An 18947-nucleotide genomic window follows, 5' to 3' on the forward strand; every position below is an offset into this window, starting at 1 on the left:
GTTAAAGTCCTCCCCTCTACAGACATCCGCACCTAAACTGGTGAGTGTCAGGCTATTCAACCTGCAGCAAAGGTGAGCAACAGCCAAGGCTGAATTCTCTTCCATTCGCTCTTCCCTGGGATAAGGAGGTTGAGACCAATTATACTGCTGGTGTCTGCCGATCTTCCACAGCCCACGTTGAACGTTTCAGTACACTGGGGATTCAACCTGGGCACTTTATGATGGACACAGCCTAGCTCTTTCTCACACACACAGGCAGTGCCTGTTCTAGAAAAAACATTTTAAAAATTGTTGATCATCTAGGATTTTTGTTTCGCATTTGTGTGTGTTTGTCTGTTTGTACCCGCCAAATTTAAATGAATAGGTCAATGGGAGCTGACCATATCTGGGAGTCCCAATGATAGGAGAAATTGAAAGTACATTATGACATACTGAAATTATGGATTTGCAGGGATTCATGCTCCTGAGCTGAGTAAATGATGATCTTGTCTCGGGACATGAGGAGAAAGCACCATCTCAAGAAGTTTATTTGGCTCCTTTACAGACTAGTTTCTCCCAGGCAGGTTTCCTGTTCACTATGTGGACATCCAGTTTTGAAGGAAAGGATACAGATGGTGTAACTTTCTGTTTGAATACAAAATGGTGGAAAAAAATTATGTTTTTCAAGCGCAATGATTTTGCCAGCTTGTTTTCAATAATTAACGGGTGACACTGCATAATAACACGAAGGCCACCCATGCCTGTGGGAATACGATCTGAAACTCAAGCATTTCAGTTGTGTTGTGAGTGGAGGTAAAATGAAATGCAGTAATGCAATCAATTAATAAACCAGATCCGTTCACCAATTACTGTGTGGTTTTCACGACCGTGAAACAGGGGAATACCTCAACATAGTCCAGATGTACCCAAGACACAGATAGGTGTGAAGTAAAATACCAGTTAATAAAATGAGACATTTTGTATATTAATTCACAAAGGAAACTAAATACTAATAGCGAAAGTAGCTGAGCAGTCAGCTGATGTTTTTTTAAAATAAATATTTTTATTCTCCTTTTTCACACTTTCATCAAAATTTACCACAGTTAATCAACAATAACAACAATACAATGACAATCCCTTAGCTGACAATCCCCTTATCCCACCCACCCTCAAACAGCTCCCAACAGTTTGAATACAAAACACCAATGAAAAAGAATCATCAATAACTTATACATTCCAAACCACCCCCCCCATGTTCAATGTCATCCAATTCATGAAAATGCATGATGAACATGAGTTGTAGAATCCTTCCATTCTCCCCTCAAGTCGAACTTCACTTTCTCGAGCATTAAGAACTCCAGCAGATCCCCCCCATGCCTAGGCACAGGGTGGAGAAGGCGACTTCCACCCCAACAGAATCCGCTTTTGGGCACTTGGCTCCCCCACACCGTTCACAAACATCCTCCACCCCCTCAAAAAGTTGGCTCATCCTCGCCCTTGTGAGGTGTGCCCTATACACCACCTTTAACTGCATCAGCCTAAACCTCGCGCACAAAGTTGACGCATTCACCCGCTCGAGCACCTCACACTAAGACACCTCCTCTCTCCCACTTCGCCTTAATCCTCTAGCGATACCTTATTTTCCCCCAAAATCACCCTATAAATTGCTGACACCACCCCTTTCTCCATTCCCCCTGTTGTCAATGTCTCTTTCAACGTCTGGGAGCCCAGCGCCATCGGAAAGCTCTGTACCTCCTTCCTGGCAAAATTTTGGACCTGTTTATACCTAAACATAGTCAGCTGATGTTTCGCACATAGCTTTTGTTTTGTTGTTTCCAGTGGATAATAAAACTATAGAAAGGTTACGGCACAGAAAGAGGTAATTCAGCACATGTCTGCACCGGCCAAGAAAGAGAAAAAGATATTAGCCGCTCAGTTTAGTCCCATTTTCCAGCACCTGGACAATAGCCTTGCAGGTTGTAGAACTTCAGATGCAGATTTAAATGCGTTGCGTTACTGCCTCAACCATCAACTTTGGCAGTGAATTCTAGACACCCACCACCCTCTGGATGAAAAAGCTTTTCCTCAGGATCCTGTTAATCCACCCACCAATATCCTGAAATCTGTGGCCACTGGTAATTAACCCCTCAGCTTGGGGGAACACGTTTTTCCTGTCCAGGCCCCTCATAATTTTATACACCTCAATTAGGTCAGCCCTTAGCCTCCTCTGTTCTAAGGAAAACAACCTTAGTCTATCCAATATCTTCTCACAGCTGCAATTTTCATACCCCGGCAACATTCTTGTAAATCTCCTCTGCACTCTCTCCGAAACAATTATGTCCTTCCCGTAATGTGACCACAACTGTCCAGAAAATTGCAGGTATGGCCTAACCAGCATTTTATACAGTTCCATCATTATATCCCTGCTTGTGTATTCAATACCTTGCCCAGTAAAGGAAAGCATTCCATATGCTTTCTTGTCCACCTCCCTCACGGACCCGTGGCCATGCGCTCTAATATCTCTCACTTTCTCAATCCCTCTCAATATCTCCTGTTTATTGAGTATTCCCTTGCTTTGTTTTCCCGTCCCAAATGCAATGTCTCAATTTTCCAGATTGAATTCCATTCACTATTTCACTGCCCTCTCAACCAAACCATTGATATCATTATGGAGTCGACAGCTAGCCTGTTCATATCACTACACGGCCAATTTTTGTGTCATCTACAGGTTTCCCAATCATGCCACCCACATTTAAGTCTTGAGCATTAATATATGCAACACACAGCAAGTGGATTGGATTGGATTTGTTTATTGTCACGTGCCCACCACTGACCCCTGCGGAACACCACTGGAAACCTTTTTCCATTCGATAAAACATCCATCGACTGTTACTCTTTGTTTCCTGTCACTGAACCAGTTTGAATCCAACCTGGCTCCTTCCCCTATCTCCCATGAGATCTCACTTATCTGACCAGTCTACCAAGTGGGCCTTTATCAAATGCCTTACTGAAATCCATGTGGACAATGTCCCCATATCAATCCTCTTTGTTATCTCCTAAAAAAATTAAATTCAGTTTGTGAGACATAATCTTCCCCTCAAATCCATGCTGACTATCCCTGATCAATCCATTTCTATCCAAGTGACAGTTTATCCTGTTTCTCAGAAGTTTCCAATAATTTGCCTACCGCTGAAGTCAGACTGACCAGTCTATAGTTTTCTGCCCTTTCCCTCACACTCTGTTTAAATAATCTGGAAACAGTTGAATAGGAGGATGGAAAATGGAGGTCCCACAATAAATGTGACCATTTTATCTGAATATTTGTGAAAACCTTTCACAGTTCACTGAAATGAGATGAATAGCAAGAGCCTACAGGCTCGCCTGCACTCAGCCCAGCAGAAATATTTGATCATAAATAAACAAACATTGCTGTAGCCTATTTGAACATTTCTAATTGGATTTTTATTTGAAAATGCTCCAAGCCCTCATGGTACTATCTTTGATATATCTGAGAACCAACGCCAAGAGGACAGGCAATAGCAGTGCTAATGATTCAGGCACAGTATCAGGCTTCTGGCCTGAACCTTCTTGGATCCAAGTGTATGTGAAGAATTAATAAAAAGTACGATAATCAATAATATTAACATAGATGTAATAATCTGTTATATATCTTAATATGTATTATGCAATACATTTGGTTGTTAAACTAATTGGTATTTGGACATGTGCTTCAGGTGGCTGAATTTCACATGTGCTGTGCTCAGTTTCACCAGGAGATGGTGCGACTCTTTACCACTCGAACATTCCGATTCCGTACTCAGCCCATTCTTTCAGCCTCTGGGGTCACTTGGAGGTGTCAAAGTATCACAAATGTTCAAAATTAAAGGGAGACCTTTTCACATATAGTTTATTTATCCCGGGTACTATTTTGACTGCTACAGGTTTGCTGCTCTAATTTAAGGTCTGTCACATTAGAGTCATTGAGTCCTACTAAAAAGGCCCTTTGGCCCATCACATCTGCGCTGGTCAAAAACAACCACCTAACCATTCTAACCCCATTTTCCAGCACTTGGCCCATCGCCTTATGCCTTAGGATCGCAAGTGCACATCTAAATGCTTCTTAAACGTTATGAGGGTCTCTGCCTCCAACACCCTTTCAGACAGCGAGTTCCAAACTTCCACCACCCTCTGGGTGAAAACGATTTTCCTCACATCCCCTTTAAATCTCTATGCCCCCAGGTTATTGATCCCTCCATCAAGGGGAAACGTTTTTTCCTGTCCACTCTATTTTTTCCCGTCATAATTTATACATCTCAATCATGTCCCCCCTCAGTCTCCTCTGCTCCAAGGAAAACAACCCAAGTCTATTCAATCTCTCTTCATAACTAGAACTCTCCAGCCCAGGCAACATCCTGGTAAATCTCCTCTACCCTTTCCAGAGCTATCGCATCTGTCCTAATGTGGATTCCAGAGCTGCGCACAATACTTTAGCTGTGGCCTACCAACATCCTATGCAGTTCAACATAACCTCTCTGCTCTTAAACTCTATACCTCAGCTAATAAAGGCAAGTCTTCCATATGCCTTCTTAACCACTGATTTCACCTGTTCTGCTATCTTAAGGGACAAGTGTAAATGCGCACACAGTCTCTCTGCTCCTCGGTGCTTCTCAGAATCCTGCCGTTTATCATTTATTCCATTGCCTTGTTTGTCCTGCCCAAGAGGATCACCTCACACTTATCCGGATTGATTCTATGTGCCACTAATCAGCCCATCTGACCAGCCCGTCTATATCTTCCTGTAATCTAAGGCTATCCTCCTCACTTTTTATCACCACACCAATTTTCGTATCATCCTTGCTACATTCATGTCTAAATCATTTATATAAATCACAAACAGCAACGGCCCCACACTGATCCTTGCGAGACCCCTCTGGACACAGGCTTTCAGTCAGAAAACACCCTTCAACCATCACTCTCTGCTTCCTGCCACTCAGCCAATTTTGGATCCAATTTGCCAAATTTCCTTGGATCCCATGGGCTCTTACCTTCGCCATCAGTCTCCCATGTGGGACCTTATTAAAAGCTTTGCTGAAGTCCGAGTAGATTATGTCAAATGCATTATCCTCGTCTAAAGCTGGTCACCTCTTTGAAAAATTGTATTAAGTTGGGCAAACATGACCTCCCCTTAACAAAACCATGCTGACTGTTCTTGATTAATCCCTCTCTCTCCAAATGCAGATTCATTCTGTCTCTCAGAATTGCTTTGAATAGTTTCCACATCACTGAGGTTGACTGACTGCCCTGTAGTTTCCTGGTTTATCCCTTCCTCCCTTCTTGAATAATGGTACCACGTTGGCTATCCTCCGTCCTCGGGCACCTTTCCGGTGGCCAGAGAGGAATTGAAAATTATTGCCAACGCTCCTGATATTTCCTCCCTTGACTCGCTCAACAGCCTGGGATACATTTCACCTGGCCCTGGAGATTTGTCTACGTTTAAGCCTGCCAGACCACTCAGAACCTACTCTCTGTCTGTGTTAATCTCTTTAATTTTATTACAATCCTTCTCCTTGATTTCTATACCCACACTGACCCTCTCACGAGTGAACACTGACACAACGTATTCATTTAGAATCTACCTATTTCCTGATTAAATGCGTCCCACTGTTCTGTCACAGATTTACCTAAGAGTGTCAGCTCCCAGTCCACTCTGGCCAAATCTTATCTGGTCTTATCAAAATCGGCCTTCCCCTAGTTTAAAACTTTGATCTCTAGCCGATCCTGGCTGAGCTTTCTCTCAGGATCTCAGTCCCCAACCAAGTTAGTTTAAACCATCCCCAAAAACGGTCCCAATGTCCCAGAAATCTAAAGCCCTCCCTCTTGCACCATCTCTCCAGCCACCCATTAATCTGGACTAACCTCCTATTTCTATACTTACTAGCTCGTGGCACCAGAAGTAATCCAGAGATTACTACCTTTTGGGTCCTGTGCACCATGTACCGTGGTGCTGGGCCTTGCAACCAGCAATGTCGCAGGTTTGGCACCTGACAACAGATTTTTGTGCGCGCATTAAGTCTGCATGGAAACACACAATCAAAAAAATAGCTGCTCATGACATCCTGTCTCTGTTCCCGACCATGCCGATTTTCACAAGGAGAGGTGGGGAAGAAGGCTGGAGGGAGGATGGGAAAGTCAAATCACCCAAACCATTAATTGGATAATTAAGCAGCTAGGGTCTGGAAATTTCCATGGGGGCAGACGGCCAATTTTTGGGAGCGGTGTAAAGTCAACCAGCTCCAAACTTGTCAGGGTCAAATAGCGTGGTAAATGTCTAATTGGATTCAACAAAGTCAAAGTTTTGAAGAAAGTCTATTGCATAGCAAAGAAATTGTAACAACAGTATCATATCCCTAAAGCAAAGATTAGGGTGTGACATCACGGGGGAGCAGGTAGGTGACTGGCTGAAGATTGGGAAACTGATTTTTTTTGACTGGAAACCTTAGTGATTCATGCAGAAGAAAGCACTGGCCTTGTAATTTTCACCATTGAAGATCGAGAGCAAAACTATCAAACAACTCGATAGCACATGATCCAGTGTGGAGCAGCGAGGGAGGAGAGCGGTGAACCCAGTATGGAGCAGCGTGGGAGGAGAGCAGTGAACCCAGTGTGGAGCAGCGAGGGAGGAGAGTGATGAACCCAGTGTGGAGCAGCGAGGGAGGAGAGCGGTGAACCCAGTGTGGAGCAGCGAGGGAGGAGAGCGGTGAACCCAGTGTGGAGCAGCGAGGGAGGAGAGCGGTGAACCCAGTATGGAGCAGCGTGGGAGGAGAGCAGTGAACCCAGTATGGAGCAGCGTGGGAGGAGAGCAGTGAACCCAGTGTGGAGCAGTGAGGGAGGAGAGCGGTGAACCCAGTGTGGAGCAGCGAGGGAGGAGAGCGGTGAACCCAGTGTGGAGCAGCGAGGGAGGAGAGCGGTGAACCCAGTGTGGAGCAGCGAGGGAGGAGAGCGGTGAACCCAGTGTGGAGCAGCGAGGGAGGAGAGCGGTGAACCCAGTGTGGAGCAGCAAGAGAGGAGAGTGATGAATCCAGTGTGGAGCAGCGAGGGAGGAGAGCGGTGAACCCAGTGTGGAGCAGCGAGGGAGGAGAGTGGTGAACCCAGTGTGGAGCAGCGAGGGAGGAGAGCGGTGAACCCAGTGTGGAGCAGTGCAGGGGGAGAGTGATGAATCCAGTGTGGAGCAGCGTGGGAGGAGAGCGGTGAACCCAGTGTGGAGCAGCGTGGGAGGAGAGTGATGAATCCAGTGTGGAGCAGTGCGGGGGGGAGAGTGATGAACCCAGTGTGGAGCAGTGCGGGAGGAGAGCGGTGAACCCAGTGTGGAGCAGTGCGGGAGGAGAGCGGTGAACCCAGTCTGGAGCAGTGAGGGAGGAGAGCGGTGAACCCAGTGTGGAGCAGTGCGGGAGGAGAGCGGTGAACCCAGTGTGGAGCAGTGCGGGAGGGGAGCGGTGAACCCAGTGTGGAGCAGTGCGGGAGGAGAATGGTGAACCCAGTGTGGAGCAGTGCGGGAGGAGAGTGATGAATCCAGTGTGGAGCAGCGTGGGAGGAGAGCGGTGAACCCAGTGTGGAGCAGTGCGGGGGGGAGAGTGATGAATCCAGTGTGGAGCAGTGCAGGAGGAGAGTGGTGAACCCAGTGTGGAGCAGTGCGGGAGGAGAGCGGTGAACCCAGTGTGGAGCAGCGAGGGAGGAGAGCGGTGAACCCAGTGTGGAGCAGCGAGGGAGGAGAGCGGTGAACCCAGTGTGGAGCAGCGAGGGAGGAGAGCGGTGAACCCAGTGTGGAGCAGTGCTGGGGGAGAGCGGTGAACCCAGTGTGGAGCAGCGAGGGAGGAGAGCGGTGAACCCAGTGTGGAGCAGCGAGGGAGGAGAGTGATGAACCCAGTGTGGAGCAGCGAGGGAGGAGAGCGGTGAACCCAGTGTGGAGCAGTGCGGGGGGGAGAGTGATGAACCCAGTGTGGAGCAGTGAGGGAGGAGAGCGGTGAACCCAGTGTGGAGCAGCGAGGGAGGAGAGCGGTGAACCCAGTGTGGAGCAGCGTGGGAGGAGAGCGGTGAACCCAGTGTGGAGCAGCGTGGGAGGAGAGCGGTGAACCCAGTGTGGAGCAGTGCGGGGGGGAGAGTGATGAACCCAGTGTGGAGCAGCGAGGGAGGAGAGCGGTGAACCCAGTGTGGAGCAGCGAGAGAGGAGAGCGGTGAACCCAGTATGGAGCAGTGCAGGGGGGAGAGCGGTGAACCCAGTGTGGAGCAGCGAGGGAGGAGAGCGGTGAACCCAGTGTGGAGCAGCGAGGGAGGAGAGCGGTGAACCCAGTGTGGAGCAGTGCTGGAGGAGAGCGATGAACCCAGTGTGGAGCAGCGAGGGAGGAGAGCGGTGAACCCAGTGTGGAGCAGCGAGGGAGGAGAGTGATGAACCCAGTGTGGAGCAGCGAGGGAGGAGAGCGGTGAACCCAGTGTGGAGCAGCGAGGGAGGAGAGTGATGAACCCAGTGTGGAGCAGGGAGGGAGGAGAGCGGTGAACCCAGTGTGGAGAAGCGAGGGAGGAGAGTGTGAACCCAGTGTGGAGCAGCGCGGGAGGAGAGTGGTGAACCCAGTGTGGAGCAGCGAGGGAGGAGATCAATGGATCCAGTAGAAAACAGTGCTTGAGCTGCTGCATGCTGAATGGAATGAAATTTTTCCAAACTGACACAGAGGCCCGTGCCATTCCCATGAGCTAATGAAGCCACCATTGCACTTGAATCCCAGGGCGAAAGCCCTGTCTGAAGTATAAAGGAGGACAGTAGGAGTATGTATGCATGCCTGTATGCCCTAGGCCCATATCATGGGCTCCTTTTCATCATGGACACCCTTGACACTGGTCAAGGCATTGCCTCATCCAGTGTGGTAGCTGTTGTGAACTCATGCGCAGGCATCTTCCACCCATTTAAAATAAAGTTCTGAACTGTCAGGACCCTGATGGACAACTCCATCTGTAACAGATCAGAAAGGCCTACTGCTATCATAGCCCAGAGGTTCAGACGTTTCAGCATTGGCATTTCCTCCAGAGACCCAGCAGACAGGGGAATGCCAGCACAAGGGACAAGGTGGCGGATACACCTTTGTCTGGAAAGGTAAACCAGAAGATCGCTGCCTCCACAGTATTGGCCTCATCATTAAAAACAAATTAGTTGCCACCTCGAGCGACTCTCTTTGCAGGATAAGCAGACACTTCATGACCGTTGGCTCATCCTAGACTGTAACAATGTGCTAGTCCTGGGTGTGTATTTCGAACACCGGATGCTACAGACAACTCCAAAGAGGAATTTTACTCCAGCCTCAAACAATCCATGGGCTGAGTCCCAATGTGCGACAAGATGGTCCTCCTTGGCAACTTCAGTGACCGAATTTGAAAGGACACAGACCTCCTGAGAAGTGTAATTGGGAAAGGGTGGGTAGGGAAATCCGAAATCAACTGTACCCTGCTCTTAACAAAATGCCTAGAACATGGCCTTGTTATAACCAACATCTTGTTCCATCAGAGAAACAAGTTCAAAGCTCCATGGCAACACCCTCGCTCCAAACACTGACACCTGCTCAACTATGTCATTGTCCAAGCGATGAACCGCAAGGATGTGCGGATTAGCTGCACCATGACAAGACCCAATGGCACCTAAATAGGTAACTGCCACATCCGTTCTGATCAATGTCAACGTAGCCCCAAAGCAGCGACTGCAACCAAAATAATGCCCCAGGAAAATCAACACTGAGGCACTCATGACCCTGATAATAGAGGCTATTCAGCCAGTGCCTCATTGCCAACCTGATGAGGCACAGAGTGCTCACAGCATCTGATCTGCCCTGAAGGCCTCCTTAACCAGAACCTGCAAAGAGATACTAAATCATTCGACCATGAAACACCAAGACTGGTTCGATGAGAACATCCAGGAGCCAATGAGCCACAAGCTCAAGGTTGTTTTTTTTTAACCTGAAACAGCAATCCAACTCGAGAGGAAGAAAGCAGCTCTACAAATGGCTGAAGGCCAGCAAAAGACCCTGACCTGAAGACAGAGAAAGCGTAGAAGATGTAGCAGTTAGCCAACAGACATGACGTGCAAGGTTTCGATAGTGCAGTCAAGACCACTTACGGCACACGCACCCATGGCCCCACTCAGTGCTGGTCAACAACCGAGAGGTGGTCATAAAGAACAGAGAGGCAATCAGCACCCACTGCAAGTTGACCGTAACAGACTCTGTTTTCAACTGTCCTCAACTCCATTCTACTCGCCACCATCTCAGCACAAACTCAACCTGGCACCAGGTGGGAAAAGCTGTTCAACAGCTAAAGAACAACAAGGCTCAAGGAACAGGTGTAATCCTGCCGACGCACTAAAACATGGCGGAGCAGCATTATGGTGGGAATACATGACCTCATTTCCCTTACCTGAAAAGAGGAGATCATGTCAGGAGATCCCAGACGTGATAAATGTGATCCTCTTCTTAAGAAAGGTGACAAGTCCAATTGCAGTAACGGCAGAAAAATTCCCTGCTGGCAACGATAGGGAAGGTCATCACAAGAATCCTCCTTAATCGTCTTCTCTCTGTGACTAAATTGCTCCTTCCAGAGTTAAAATGCAAATTCTGCCCACTAAGGGCAAAACGGCCATGATCTTCACCGCACGGCAACTACAAGAGAAATGAAGGGAACAGCACTTACCCTCGAACAAGGCTTTCTTTGACCTCTCAAAGCCCTTTGACGCTGTCAACCATGAGGGATTATGGAACATATTTCTCCATTTTGGCTGCCCCCCCAAATGTTTGTTACCATCCTCCCTCTGCCTGCTCCATACGACAAAGGTCCTCTACCAACCGTTGCCCGCTAGTTATCAAAATTCGTGATGAGGTCTTGGATAATGTCGACCATGTTCCACCTCGCCTCCACATCTTTGGGTCATGGGGGTGAAACCCACGAAGACACGGTGAGAATGTGCAATCTCCTTACGGACAGTGACCCAGGCCCAGGTCCTCAGCGCTGTAGTCCCAGTGCTAACCACTGCGCCATGTGCCGCCCCCCCTTTCATTTTTTTTAACCCAAGCACAAACAGTAGCCACAGAAATAGCGACCAAGTCATGCCAGAAAATGACCTATCTCCCCTGTCCCTGTCTCCATTCCTGCTTCCTAGACTTTCATTGGCCGCCACTCCTGATCCCTCACTAATTAATCTCTCGTCCTCATTAAAATGGGAAGCTTTGTCTGCTTCAAGTCAGGGGCGGTAGATCAGTAGAAATTAATTGCCTGTGGAATCACGTCTCGTTGGCCAAAAACCTGCTCCCTGTTGAGTTAACCGACCGAAGACAAGAGGGTGTTTGGGGTACTCCCAATTGTTCCTTATGCTCCCGAGATTTGGATGGGAAAAATAAGTTGTTCATCTACTGGAAAGTCGGACAGATTGGGAGTGACAATTAATGCTTCCATAGCGCGCAGTGTTCACTGCTTAAACTTGCGCACGAATGGCCACTCCGATAAAGTAACAGAGGGAGATGTTGGCGCACAGAAACCTACTCCAATGTGCCTTAAAACCGTTAGGAGATATCAAATGAAAGGGACGTATTTGGTGAATAATAGTTCTAGCACAGAATGTTGCAACTGATTGGTTTCAATAATTGGGCATTAAACTTTTACTTTCTCCCTGGCTGTGTCATTTGTTTGTCTCCCTCCCTGACTAATTAAGTTTAGTTCTAGTTACTTAGTACTAATAAACTCCTTTGCAGTGAGTTTTGTATGTTGGCTACAATGCAATATTATACTGATGGAAGGTTCACTTTGTTTTCAGATTCTTTGTCTTCGGGTGATGATGAAGATGATGATGATGGATCTGACGATGCAGGTACCATATCAATGATGGACAGAGTTCTGTTGGGCGGTATTTCTACCCCCCCTCCACGACTGGGTGGGAGAATTGGGGCGCCTCACGAGTCGCGCCCCGACCCCCGCATGTGATTCTTCCACACACCCCCACACCCGGAACCAGCAGCACACAAATCACGCCAGACCGCTCGGAGAATCGCCGCAAACGGTGAGCGGCGATTCTCCGGTTCGGATGGGCCGCGCGTAAACGGCCTCGCCCCGCTGGTGCTGTCCACACCTGGTCACTGCCGGCGGGTACTCGTCATGAAGGTTTTGGGGGGGGGGGGGCTCCGATCCCGGGGGGGGGGGGGCCTCCAGAGTGGCCTGGTACGCAATCGGGACCAACCGATCGGCGGACCAGCCTCTCTGTCGGCGGGCCTCCTTTCTTGCGCCGGAGAGCCTGGATCCATCCGCCATGTTTGTGCGGGGCGGCCTGGGGGAGGACGGCCACCGCACACGCGCTAGTTGGCGCCGGCCCAACTGCGCATGTGCGGGACCCAAGGCGCCGCGTCCGAGGACCCGCCCCCGTAAATCGCGCAACGCCCCTGCTAGCCCCACGGAGGGGGGAGAATAGAGTTCTGGGAACAGGCACCGATACCAAAGTAAAACATTCCGGTTTTTACTCCGGAGTCGGCACTTAGACTCCTGTCGGGAGAATCCCGCCTGTTATCTTTCCTCTTCCCAATCTTAGGAATCACACAGATCTGTTTTAAGAGTGTCGGGGGACATTTGGCCAGCACTTCCCGCTCAATAATTGTGGAAACTGGTGATTCACCTTGTTGCACTTTGTGGAATATAGGTGACATATCACGTTTGGTGATATAACTAATGTGACCACACTTAGTCCACGGGGCAGCATGGTAGCACAAGGGGCAGCACGGTAGCACAAGTGGATAGCACTGTGTCTTCACAGCGCCAGGGTCCCACGTTCGATTCCCCGCTGGGTCACTGTCTGTGCGGAGTCCGCACGCTCTCCCCGTGTCTGCGTGGGTTTCCTCCGGGTGCTCCGGTTTCCTCCCACAGTCCAAAGACGTGCAGGTTAGGTGGATTCGCCATGCTAAATTGCCCATAGTGTGGATGTGAGGGCTTAAGTGGGTCGTTGCAGACTCGATGGGCCGAATGGCCTCCTGCACGGTATGTTCTATGTTCTTAAAGACCAGTCGGAAGTTCTTTGAGACATGTTGTTAGTCTAATGGGGCACTGGGGTGATTTTCCAACTTCCTGCGAACGATCAGATAGTCAGACAACCTTGCTTATCCGCATTCCCAATAAGCGCACCCACCTGTAGCACGGTGTTGTCAAATTAGCCTTATAGGAATAAAAGTGCTTTGCTTTTCCTTGTATTTATTCAAAATCTTACTAACTTTAGAACATTAGAGTGGTTTTGTCATAGAGCATCTCTACAATCTTGACTGATTAATGAGAATGCGAACTATTAAATTCCTCCTGTACCATTCTTTAGAATATTTGCTGTGGATGTGTTTAAAAATAGGAGCTGATTCTAACTGCCTTGAGTTTGGGAGGGTGGAAGGAAGGTGTAACGAGTCAGGTTTCCATCCTTTTTTATTTAACTTTTCCAATTAAGTGGCAAATCAGCGTTGCCAATCCACTTACCCTGCACATATTTGGGTTGTGTGGGTGAGACACATGCAGTCACAGGGAGAATGTGCAGACCCCACACAGACAGTGGTCAGGGGCCGGGATCGAACAAAGTATATTTACCATTATGTACACAGAATAAGCTATATGTCGAAGAGAATAGCACACACAAACATCCCAAAAAAGAAAATAAAATGAATTAACTGGTAAGGTATTGTGCACCAACTAAACTGCAGCAACTCTGTACAATTGGTAATATTATTTTTAACACATAAGTAGGCATCTGTTTGTGTGTGTGGGGAGGGGGTCGGCAATGGGGGACGTAGGTATAAATTTGGCTGCCGGAGAAACAATTACAGGGGGGCAATACTCCAATGGGTCTGGTGTCGGTGTTGTCACTTGCTTTTCCCGGACTGATTTCGCTTCCCCGCCCCCCCCCCCCCCCCCCCCCCTTCCGCCCCTTCCCCCCTCCCCTTCTCCTGTGATTCGCCTTTCTTTCCTCTTGGGTTTAGCCGTGTGTCGTCGTCCCCCCCCCCCCCCCCGGTCTATCTCTCCCCCTCATGTCTTGGCTACTTTCCCCTGATTCTTGGCTACCTGGCTATTCTTCTGCTTGTTTGTTGGCCACAAACAGGTCCCGGAACAATTGGGTTAATGGCTCCCACGTTCTGCGGAAGCCGTCATCTGACCCTCGGATGGCGAATTTGATTTTCTTCATTTGGAAAGATACTGAGAGGTCGGACAGCCAGTCTGCAGATTTGGGTGGTGCTGCTGACCGCCAACCGAACAGGATTCTACAGCGGGCGATCAGGGAAGCAAAGGCAAGGGCGTCCGCCCTCCTCCCCAGGAATAGATCTGGCTGATCTAATACCGCATAGACCGCCACTTTCAGGCATGGCTCCACCCTTATCCCAAACACTTTGGACATTGCCTCAAAGAAGGGGCAAGACCAGAACATGTGGGCGTAGTTGGCCGGGCCTCCTTAGCACCGTTTACATCTATCCTCCACCTCCAGGAAGAACATTCTCATAAGGGTTCTTGTTAAGTGGGCTCTATGTACCACTTTTAGTTGTGTCAGGCTGAGCTTTGCGCACGTGAAGGTGGAATTGACCCTATGCAGTGCTTCGCTCCAGAGTACCCACCCTATTTCAATCCCAAGGTCTTCCATTTCTTACTTGTTGTGAACAGTACGGTGTCGGCCCTTTCTACCAGTCAGTCATACATGTCGCTACAGTTCCCTTTATCTAGGATGCTTGCGTCCAGTAACTCTTCCAGTAATGTCTGTCGTGGCAGTTGTGGGAGGTCTCCCCGCACCCCCCTGCCCGGCCCCCATATGATTAGTTTGTCTAGTGCTTTGAAGAAGGCCTTGGGGATGTAGATCGGGATGGATCGAAGTAGGAAGAGGTACCTGGGCAGTAGGCCTGGACTCTCCCCGCGAGGAAGAGTGGGAGGGTGTTCTATCTTTGGAGGTCCTTTTTGCTCATGTTGAGTTTGTAGCCCGAGAAGGTCCCAAACTCTTTCAGGGGTGCGATGATTTCGTCCATGCTGCTTTGTGGGTCCGAAATGTAGAGGAGCAGATCATCTGGCCACCTCCCTTCTTAACCTGACGGTAGCCCGCACAACTAAAGCTGCGTGGTTACCTGCTTTCCCTCTGCCCTCCCCTGCTACATATTAAATACTGGCGCAGGCGGAATGAGACCCTTAAGTAGCCAATAGCTGGCTAGCTATGGGTCTCAAAATACCCACATGCAGGCAGGCTGCAGGGAACCTTCCCCGCCTACCTTAATATGGGAGACATCTCAGGAGTGGATAGAAGGCCACTCATTTGATTTTACAAACCACACACTCCCAACTTGATTTTACAAACCCCCTCTCCCGCCTCTACCTGTAAATTCACCAACAGAGGGAGACTGTAAAATTCAGCCCATGAAAAAGTGGGAGAGTTTTTAGAACAAAGGACCAGGCTCAACTGTGAGAACTTCCAGGGATGCATGGAATAATTGTCTAGCTCACACATGAAGCAGAACCTCCAACACCCGTTTGAGTGAGCGTCTTGGTTTAACACGGTAGCATTGTGGATAGAACAATCGCTTCACAGCTCCAGGGTCCCAGGTTCGATTCCGGCTTGGGTCACTGTCTGTACGGAGTCTGCACATCCTCCCCGTGTGTGCGTGGGTTTCCTCCGGGTGCTCCGGTTTCCTCCTGCAGTCCAAAGATGTGCAAGTTAGGTGGATTGGACATGATAAATTGCCCTTAGTGTCCAAAATTGCCCTTAGTGTTGGGTGGGGTTACTGGGTTATGGGGATAGGGTCGAGGTGTTAACCTTGGGTAGGGTGCTCTTTCCAGGAGCCGGTGCAGACTCAATGGGCCGAATGGCCTCCTTCTGCACTGTAAATTCTATGAACTATGAACATCTCATCAGCCGTTTGCTCAGTCACCGCCAAGCTAGCAAAATCTAAGTCTTTTATAGTTCAGTGGTGGAAAATGGGTTTCATGTAGCTGTTAATCATATTGCACCATTTTTTGATTTCAACCCTTTTCTATTTGGTACTTGATGCATACATTGTAAAGTTTTTTTTAAATTTAGTGCACCCAATTCTTTTTTCCCCAATTAAGGGGCCAATCCACCTTTCCTGCATATTTTTGGATTGTGGGGAGAGACCCACGCAGACAAGGGGAGAATGTGCAAATTTCACAAGGACAGTGACCCGGGGGCGGGATCGTACCCGCGCCCTCGGTGCCGTGAATCTACAGTGCTAACCACTACACCACCGTGCCACCTACATTGTAAAGTTAATGTAGACAAGGCATTCAATTTTTTGAAGTGGCGTGGATGAAGTTTAGACAGCAAGAGTAAAGAGCTGGCAGAAACATGCGTACTTTGGTGCATAGTTCTGCTTTTTTAGTACAAAGGATGGCCAAGCCTACAAAGATTGCAAAAAAGGTAATTCAATGCCTGTGACTAAGAACAGAGTTGGTAGAAAATGTGCTGTTTTTTGCATTGTGTTTAATCCCAGACAGAAATGTGCCTCGTGACCATCACTGGCTCTGTCGCAGGACATCGGCATTTTAAAGAAGGGATTAGTATAAATTAGTGCCAATTTGTTACGTTAGGAAGCAAGGCGACCACTAATCCAGTCCAAACAAATTCACTGCTCACAACAAAACATCCATCCCTAAGCCTGTTAGACTTGATTTCAATGAACATCAAAATTTCTCATTGTGTATGTTGGAAAACAGATTCTAATTGTGGGGTTATTTCTGGGTGAAACAAAATGGTTTAAAGCTGTATCATTGATGAGAAATAAAGTATATAAAAAGGAGCAGGAGATCTGTTGGAAATCTTCATTCAGATATGTGTTCTTTTTGCTGCTGCTGCTGTTTACAATTTTACAGGAAGATTTATTTGCAAATCAAAAATGAACATATGTTGTTTATGGAAGCTTGCTGTGCACAATTTGCCTGCCAAGTTTCTCCACACTATTTTAATGGCTACACTTTAAAAGTAGTTATTGGTTGTGCAACACTTTGGGAGACCATGAAAAGTGCGACAAAATGCAAGTTGTGTCCCGCAACCAGCAGGGAGAGGTGGGTCAGGTATAGGAAGAGCAGCATAGATGCAGGTAAAGGGTACGGTTCTTAGAAGGCTGTGGAAATCAGAGAGGGAGGCGGTAAAGAGTTGTGGATGTAGAGATCTAGAGGACATGGGCCAAAAGAGTTGATATCCAACCAATGAACAAGGAGTGAGTGAAAGATGTTTATTTGAACACCTAGCTAGAGGCAATCAATCGTTGCACTGTGGTTGATGGACCTGGATTGTGAAATTAGTTTTCTGGCCAATAAGCTAATCAGTCTTGGTAACGACTGTATTGATCGGAGTATAGAACATGATTGGATGAAGGTAGGGGCAGTCAGGAATTCTGAATGAGTTCTAGTTTGTGGAGATGGAAGACTGACAAGATAAGAAGCATGGGGGGAAAAAACCAAGGCTTCAGGTAATGAAGGTGTGGATTAGTGGCTGAGCAATATTGCAGCAGTGGGTGATGCCTTAGGGATAGAAGGATTTGTTTTTTTGCCACAAGTCTGGATGTGGTGCAGGGAGCGGTTGGGTAACTGACGGTGCATTTACATTGTGTCCGCTCACATATTATCATTTCACAGGCACTACCTCCAGTTACAACACATCTTGATAAACAACTGAGGTAACATTGATTCTTTTTTTAAAATAAATTGAAAGTACCCAATTCATTTTTTCCAATTAAGGGGCAATTTAGCATGGCCAGTCCACCTACCCTGCACATCTTTGCAAAACCCACGCAAACACGGGGAGAATGCGCAAACTCCACACGGATAGTGACCCAGAGCCAGGATCGAACCTGGGACCTCGGCGCCGTGCTAACCACTGCGCCAGCGTGCTGCCCGGTAACATTGATAATGGACTTCCCAAGCACTTGCTTCGGTGTCCATGCAGGAATGTCTCCACTTTCTGACACAGGCCACTGTCATCCACCAGGTATCTGCTCAAGAGCTTCACCTGATAGTTTAGAGGAATGAGCTTGAGTTTCCTTGCTCTGTGCTTGTATTCACTCATCAATTGGAGAATGTGCTCTCCGGATCAGTGATAATGGAATGCTGGTAAAAGCTTAATATTTTCCTTTAACTGAAGGATAATTGTGTTTTTTTGGCAATCCTACACAAGTCAAATAAAAACAATGCTTCTCTTTTGGTAAATATCTTTGTTTACACAAGCTACTCTTGGACTCTTAACAATGTGCCTTTATAACTGAGAAGCAATTTAATCTCTAATTAAATCTGACTATGCACTCTGTTAGGGTATCAGACCAGACGGCAACAATTGTTAGGATACCAGGCATGAATGCCAAACAATTTTTTAAATTTGTAAATCTTAGGAAAGGATACTTCATGCCAGGAGTGATTCTGACCAATAGGCACGTTTTATGTTAAAATAAACTTAATTTCACCACTAAATTAACCACAGAAAATATCAAAGAAAATAGCAACAAAAATGATCAGTTAAACAGTTCTGAAACACAAGGAAAATCTTCAACTTATATATACCTGCTACTAACTCCAATTAAGCAACCCAATACCATTCAAATGCCACTTATAAATAAAGTTAGCAGATTATTTGTTTAACTGTGTAGAGACCTTTGTAGACCGAGACTTTCAAGAGCAGATTCAGTACACTTCTCAACCTAGCAGCATTTGGCAACGCTGCTGTTCAACTTCAAACCCTTACTTGTCACACTGAAATCAACTATAGAGAAACCTGGCCTCTCCCACTATTAACATAATCCGTATCACTAAGATGTCACATGACCTGCTTAGTTGGGACTAAATACATCCCCTCATAAATTACCTACTCTCTAGAAAATCTCCAGGTGCTGTTACAATGTTGCATTAGCCCTCTCTATTTACACAAGTAAATCGTTGGA

General features: G+C 47.6%; 1 protein-coding gene across 6 annotated transcripts in view; it reads left to right on the forward strand.

Annotated features, from left to right (window-relative positions):
• Positions 1-18947, forward strand: part of LOC119963931 (fibroblast growth factor receptor 3-like) — a 254152-nt gene that overhangs the window by 176656 nt on the left and 58549 nt on the right. For all 6 annotated transcript variants that reach the window (XM_038793355.1, XM_038793358.1, XM_038793357.1 and 3 more), the window contains exon 9: positions 11822-11875. In XM_038793355.1, the coding sequence (XP_038649283.1) occupies positions 11822-11875 (54 nt within the window). The remainder of the gene's footprint in view (positions 1-11821; positions 11876-18947) is intronic.

Source organism: Scyliorhinus canicula, chromosome 3, assembly GCF_902713615.1.
Source record: "Scyliorhinus canicula chromosome 3, sScyCan1.1, whole genome shotgun sequence".
Taxonomy (NCBI): Eukaryota; Metazoa; Chordata; class Chondrichthyes; order Carcharhiniformes; family Scyliorhinidae; genus Scyliorhinus; species Scyliorhinus canicula.